General features: G+C 44.1%; 2 protein-coding genes across 2 annotated transcripts; one reads left to right on the top strand and one right to left on the bottom strand.

Annotated features, from left to right (window-relative positions):
• Window positions 1–3,392: 3,392 nt before the first annotated feature.
• LOC140960954 (2-hydroxyisoflavanone dehydratase-like) lies at window positions 3,393–4,407 on the bottom strand. The gene has a single exon (XM_073419281.1). It carries the CDS (start codon window positions 4,405–4,407, stop codon window positions 3,508–3,510), a length of 900 nt encoding a protein of 299 aa, XP_073275382.1. The 3' UTR covers window positions 3,393–3,507.
• Window positions 4,408–4,994: 587 nt separating this feature from the next.
• LOC140960953 (uncharacterized) lies at window positions 4,995–6,716 on the top strand. The gene is made up of 2 exons (XM_073419280.1): window positions 4,995–5,380; window positions 5,471–6,716. Exons 1-2 carry the CDS (start codon window positions 4,995–4,997, stop codon window positions 6,714–6,716), a joined length of 1,632 nt encoding a protein of 543 aa, XP_073275381.1.
• The last annotated feature ends 377 nt before the right edge of the window (window positions 6,717–7,093 follow it).

The raw sequence follows: 7,093 nt of genomic DNA, 5'->3' as shown, positions 1-7,093 counted from the left end.
GTTTTCAACCATACCCGTACAATGTTTTTGCTGGACAATTAAATGTCCAGCAAAATTTCAGTACACCTTCTTCTATTTCGCAACAGTCATTATTCGGGTGGAGAAGTGATATGGTTAGGCAACCAAGTGGGTTTGAAGGAACCTCTACTACTATTTTAGTTTTTTTTTCTTTTTAAAAAAAAAACCAATTTATTTTTAACATATCAAAGCATTATTACAATTTAACAAAATACATCATCGATGTTGTCTCTCTCTAACTACCAGTCTGTCCATCTCATTTCTCAATCGAGTTGTTCTGTCCCTACCAACTCTTTTTCTTTCACATCTAACCAGGTTGTGGTGCAACTCGAAAGTTGGAGTATCCCAGTATCGCTCATCTGCAAGAGGTTCAAATCTGCCCTCGTACGTTGCTAAGTACTCAGCTATGTTATACCATGGCTGCACAAGTGTCGTAGGATCTAAGGAGTGCCACTTAGCGGTGCAAATAGCATGGGAACATGAGATGCCAAAAATCGTCCATTTACCAAATGAACACTCACTCGTTGATAACTTCACCACCTGCATATGTTGGCCATGACTTGGTCTTCCAACAGTTGCAACCGAAGCAGTTCGCTCACGTACATCGTATTTGGCAACACGATGCTCACTAGATTTTCTCGCCCATTTCTCATACTTCCGATATGCATAATCTGACCACAGCTGATTTTCCTGAACAATACGACCAACTCTTGTCACACGTTGAATGAAATATTGTACGCACTTCAGAAGTGTCAAGTGTACTATGACAGATATAGGAAGTCTACAAGCATCCTTCAACACACTATTTAAACACTCCGACATATTGGTTGTCATCACTCCACGACGCTAACCACCGTCATGAGCCAAACTCTATTTTTCTTTTGCAATTCCAGCCAAATATCGGTGCGCCAAAATGTTTTTTTGCTTGATTGCCTCCATTATTGCTTCAAACTTACAAATTTGATTTTGTGTGCCTGCCGCCCAGCATAAATCTTTCAAGTGCACGTCTTTTAATTTAGCGTTAAAGTTTGAACAAACATGGCTCAAACAAAAACGATGCACACTGTAAGGAGGTTGAAAATATGATAGATCTTCATTTGCATGCACGATTCCCTTATGCCTATCAGAAATAAGATACACACAATTTTCACCACGAACATGTCTTCCTAGGTTCTCCAAGAACCATTTCCAAGAATCTGTTGTTTCTTCATCCACAATAGCAAATGCTAGCGGTAGAACCTTATTTTTCCCATCCAGAGTGACACCGATCAACATTTTGTGCTTGTATTTGGTATACAAGTGTGTACCATCGACACTAATTATTTTCTGACAATGCCGAAACCCATCAACACACGGCCTGAATGCCCAGAAAACATAGTTCAGTGTCTTACTCATTTCAGTGTTGGCTCTGAGACGCTTCCACTCCACAAATGTTCCTGGATTATATTTGGACAAAGCACACATATATTTCGAAAGTAATTGAACGAAGCTCTCCCATGTACCATAAGCAATTTCCATAGCACGTTTCAAACTTCGTCATGCCTTCGTGTACGAGATTTAAAATTCATATTTATCTTTCACATTTTCGATGATATACATAATCTCGTACGAAGGATCACAACGAACAATTCCCAATAGCGTATGTGCCACCATATCACTGTTCTAAATCTTATAGTCTATACCAACAGAAGTAGATATACATGTGTGAGGCCCGCCATATTTTGTTATTTTTCAATAACCAGTCTTCGCCTTCAAAGAAGCTCGCATCCCCATCGACAAATGACAGTAGAAGAATTATTTTTGCAACGGAACTTCCACAAAAAGCGTGTGCTATCCAGGACACGGTACTCACGCCTGACCACTCTGACTGAATAATCTTTCACAGATGCAATAAAATCATTCTTATCTTTAAATAACATATTAACGCATAACTCACCTCTATCCGGATTGTAATAGCTTGTTTGCACTTCAGAAGGTACATCGACAGAATCAGGAGGCTCTTCACCAAAAAATTTATTGAAAAATGATAGCATTTTAGAAGTGTTTGAAAGAAATGGTACGGTCTGCCTCTGCAATGTGGCACGAGGTTGTTGTCGAGATGATGTCCCTTCATCAGGATTTGTAAAAGCATTCACTTCATCATCATCATTCACTTCTTCTTCTTTTTCTTCTTCTTCTTCAGACTCACTATATGAAATATCGGGTTCAGAATCAGTCCTCCATATATCATCATTAGTGGCCAGATCCGAACAACGAGTACTCGTATCTAATGTTGGATTCGACCAATATGGAGCATGATTTTGTTCCGACAAGACATTGATATATTGATTCCAACACCCACTTACATCATCGAAATTTATAGCACCGAGTCCTTCAGTAACCTGTGGAACATAAGAGTCTTGATCCTGGAAACCACCATATGTAGAAGTACCGGATTAGTTATTGAAACCTGAATCAGATGCATGTGGAACGTAGGATTCAGGATCATCAAATCCAACATGATGCTCAATTGAATTTGCTTCCACGTATAAATGCAATACATGCATATTGTCACATTGCATTACAAACTGTAAAGCATCATCATCAACGAGATTGACTTGAATTTCATGCTAAGATGATCTCTCCATGAACGAATATTTTGTTGACAACTTCAGCGCAAAATTCGTTGGATCGATTCCTAACATTTTATACACAACTTCAATCAACTCCAACAAATTAATAGATCGTAATACTCGTATTGGTCTTACAAATGGAATGCTATATTCAGCCGATCCATTATCGATAACTACATGACCACCAAAATATAAGAGTACATCGATGTTAGACATTTTACCAATGAAATTTGATAGAAAAATTAAGAGGAAAATTGATAACTCATTCGTCGAAGTTATGAGCAATTATATACATGAAGAACGGAGGAATGACTATTTAGATTTCAATTCTTTACGTTCACGTGAAAATTTCACATGAAAGCTGAAGGAAATGAATGGACGCTGAACGAAATGAATGGACAATAATGCATCGAAAAAAGAGAAAGACATAAAAAAAATAAAAAATACAGAGTCCGTGCTTTTTAAGCACGAACACTGCCTCCACGTTGGAGCATCCATGCTTCGTAAGCGCGGATGCTCCAACGTGGAGCCAGTGTCCATGCTTACGAAGCACGGACGCTACTTCACGTGAACATAATCCGTGCTTCGTAAATACGGATTGCAGTAAAAGAGAAATTTTTTTTTATATTACTTTTGAATAAAAAATTAAATTATTTATAAAAAACACGTTGCCCTGAGACCATTGAATTTATGAATGAGATAAGAAATTAAATATCGAAAAGATTTTAATTTCTTTTTTCTTAGCTAAGAGATTGGGATAATTATGCAACAACATTTAGATATGGTTCATTTCATAACCCATAACTTTAAAATGAAAATAGGCAGATCTATTGTACGCAGTCGCAAGAACAGTTGATTTACATTCGTATAGATTTGTTTACGGTGAAATGAAAGAAGCTATACGCCTGATCAAATCCTGGGCTTTGTCAGTCTCAAGACTAAAGAAGTGAAAGCAATGGTCTTCTCCTTCAATCTCCACCAGCTTCAATTCACCTTTCCGTCCACTCTTCTTCACTTTCTCCACATAAGCATGCCATCTCCCTGCCAACACATCCTTCTCAGATAAACAAACAAGAATTCTCGAGCATCCAAGAGACGACAAACTCGGAGCTCCATCGATTATCGGATTAATCAGTGGGTTGTTTATCCCATTATCAGCAGATGGGTATGCAAACAACCACATTCTGTACAGTAAACTTTGCTCTTTGTCTAGTTTCGGTTCCGATCCGATAGGTATCGAGCCCCAGAAAAATGGATGGGATAGAATTGCACCATATATTTTTGAATTCTCGGGTAGAGTTTCTGTCCCTGCACGCATAGCTACGTAATGGATAATGTTCCCACCAGCACTGTCCCCGCCGACGAAGATTCTAGAGAAATCTCCATGATCAACGAGCCATTGTTCCTTCTCGGAAAGAGTTTCTTCAGTGTTATGGGCACATACCCATTTGAGGGCGTTCCACGAATCCTCATACGCAGCAGGGAGTAGGTGTTCCGGCGCTAGTCTGTATTCGACTGATATGATGAGAGCCTTCGCTTCCGCGGTTAGTAGATTCATGTACCGGTGGTCCAAGGATGAGAAAGCGGATCCGATGCAGAATCCACCTCCATGGAAGTAAAGTAGGATGGGTCTTTTTGGAGAGGTACCTGCAGTAATTTGTGGAAGGTAAATCCTGGCGGAGATGCCAGGCGGGATGGAGAAGATGTCTTTGGAGGATACGCCGGTTGATACCCCAGGGATGAACCCATCAAGATCCGGCTCAAACTCCCGGCCCATCTCTAAGGCCCACAGGTGAATGGCCCATGACAAGCCCAGTTATTCTCCTATAAATATCGGGTTTGAGCGTTCAGTTGAATTGTTGACTATATTGTTTTCAGCAGCACCCTTAGCTGCTCCCCCCATATATCCTCAGTCTCTGACTTGAGCGTCGGAGGGGCTACGCCAGGACACCCTCCTGGCCCCCTTCTAACGGTCTTATTTGTGATTTCAGGCGCAGGACAATTTCAAACCTGCGTCTGGATTAGTGACCCTCGCCGGAATCGGACCCTCAATTTCCCGTGAGTATCACTTGGCGCCGTCTGTGGGAACACTTGAGCTGAGACGTAGAGATGGTAGGCAGGAAAGGAAGTAGAAGAGTTACCTCAGCATCATCGCGTCCTCAGAGGGGACCCGAACAGTCTCATGTTGAGACAAGACATGAACAACCGCGCCTTGAGACGAGACATGAACATCCTCGTCAAGAGACAAGAATCGAGCAGCCCCTTCATGAGACAAGGGTCGAGCAAAACCATCCCAATGAGAATGTGGGGAACTTGACCCTGGAGCAGTTGGGCCAATTTATCACTCGGACAGTGGAGGAGGCCATGAAAAGGAATCAAGAGTCTTTGTTTGTAGAGGAACAGGCCGCCCGTCAGGAACGTGAGGAAAATGTTGAAGTCCACCAGAGCAGGGTGGAGGAGACGCAACCCCTCCCAACTGGGGAGATTAGTGAGATGGGGGAGATGTGGAAGGAGATACGGAGGTTGAGGGAGCGGGTAGGAAGCAGAGCGCCGGTACCCAAGAGAGGAAGCCCTTTTTCACTAGCCATCTTGGAGGAAGGGATTCCTCCGAATTTCCGACAATCTAACATTGGTGAGTATGACGGACATACTGACCCCGAGGAACACTTGGGGAGATTTGAGAATGCGGCTTTGTTGCACCAATATTCAGATGGAGTCAGGTGCAGGGGGTTTCTGGGCACGTTGGTGAGGTCAGCCCAGCAATGGTTTAACACCCTGCAGCCCAACTCCATACAGTCTTTTGAGGATTTTGCTACAGCTTTCTTGCACCGATGTGCCAGCAGCAAGAGGCACCAGAGAAATTATTTGAGCTTGTTCGTGATGAAACAGCAAGAGTCTGAGACTTTACGAGAATTTGTCCAGCGTTTTAACAATGCAGCGCTGGAGATACCATCGGCTACCCCGGACATCATGATAAGTGCCTTCACCCAAGGCTTGAGAGGATGGGAGTTTTTTAAATCACTGGTCAAAAAACCTCCGTCGACTTATGATGACTTGCGGGCTCGGGCGGAGAAATATGTAAATCTAGAGGATGCCCAACGGTATAGAAGGAGGGAGCAGCGGCCCGGGGGAAGTAGGATGGAGGGGGGAGAGAGAGGAGGTAGGAAGAGAGGTTCAGGGGAGAAGGAGGAGGACATAAATAGAAGTAGAGGACAATTCTTATCACATGTTCCTCTAAACAGGAATCGCGATAAGGTAATGGAGGTGAGGGAGCAAGAGGGAAGGTGGGAGAAGTCGCAGAGAGCGGAGGGCGGTGTTAGGATGCCTCCGGCGGACAAACGAGAAGCATCCTCATCTGGGGACCGACCAAAACCTCGCCCATCTCCTAGGCGAGGTCGAGGTCCTCCTTGGATCAACCAGAGGGTCGGAGAGTCGAGAAGAGAAGGGCGGGGTCAGGATGTTCCTCGGGAACCTGTCGAGCCGAGGAGGAGAGCAGATGAAGATAACCACCCCACGAGAGGAATGATTCACATGATATCCAGGGGTGCAGACTTACCCCAAGATCCTGTCATCAGTTTCGGGCCGAAAGACCTTCGAGGTATCGTGGCTCCTCATAACGATGCCTTGGTGGTGACAGCCACTATTGCCAACTACGATGTGGTAAGGATCTTCATTGATAATGGGAGCTCTGTAAATATATTGTTCAAGAGCACGTTGGATCAGATGAAGGTGGAAGGGTTCGAGTTTGATCCGGTCTCCACTCCTCTGTATGGGTTCGCGGGACATGCCATTCCGTCGCTGGGTCAAATTACTCTTCCCCTATCTTTGGGGCGCGACCCTCGGCGGGTAACAAAGATGATAACATTTACAGTGGTGGATACCCCCTCATCATATAATGGAATCCTGGGGCGGCCAGTCTTAAAGGATTTCAGAGCCGTAGCCTCCACGTATCATCAGAAGTTGAAGTTTCCTGTGGGGAAGGAAGTGGGAGTCTTGTGCGGGGACCAGAAGGTCGTGCGTCGGTGTTATGAAGGGATGGTGAAGGAGGAGGGAAAGAGGGCGCGAGTGGAAGTTAATATGATTTGAAGGGGGAGGAGTGGGTTGCCCGTAGCGAGGAAGGAGGTTTGGGAGGTTATGGAGGAAGAACCGGAAGTCATAGTGCTGGGACCCGAAAAGAAAATGCTTAGAATAGCCCGTGACCTTGACCTAAGGGTTAGGGAGGAACTCATTGCTTGCTTACAGGCCAATCTCAGCGTGTTCGCTTGGTCAGCTCAAGAGCTCACTTGGACGGCCCCGGATGTGGCGGAGCATCGGTTGAACATCTTGCCGAATGCTCGCCAAGTAAAACAGAAGAAAAGACATTTCGGGCCTGAGAAAGATAAAGTTATACAGAAAGAGGTCGGTGAATTGTTTGAGGCTGGGCACATTCGAGAAGTGCAATTCCCTACTTGGCTATCGAATGT

This window comes from Primulina huaijiensis, chromosome 16, assembly GCF_012295235.1.
Source record: "Primulina huaijiensis isolate GDHJ02 chromosome 16, ASM1229523v2, whole genome shotgun sequence".
Classification (NCBI taxonomy): domain Eukaryota; kingdom Viridiplantae; phylum Streptophyta; class Magnoliopsida; order Lamiales; family Gesneriaceae; genus Primulina; species Primulina huaijiensis.
Note: the sequence above shows the minus strand (reverse complement) of the source record. Positions and strands in the feature narration are given on the sequence as shown.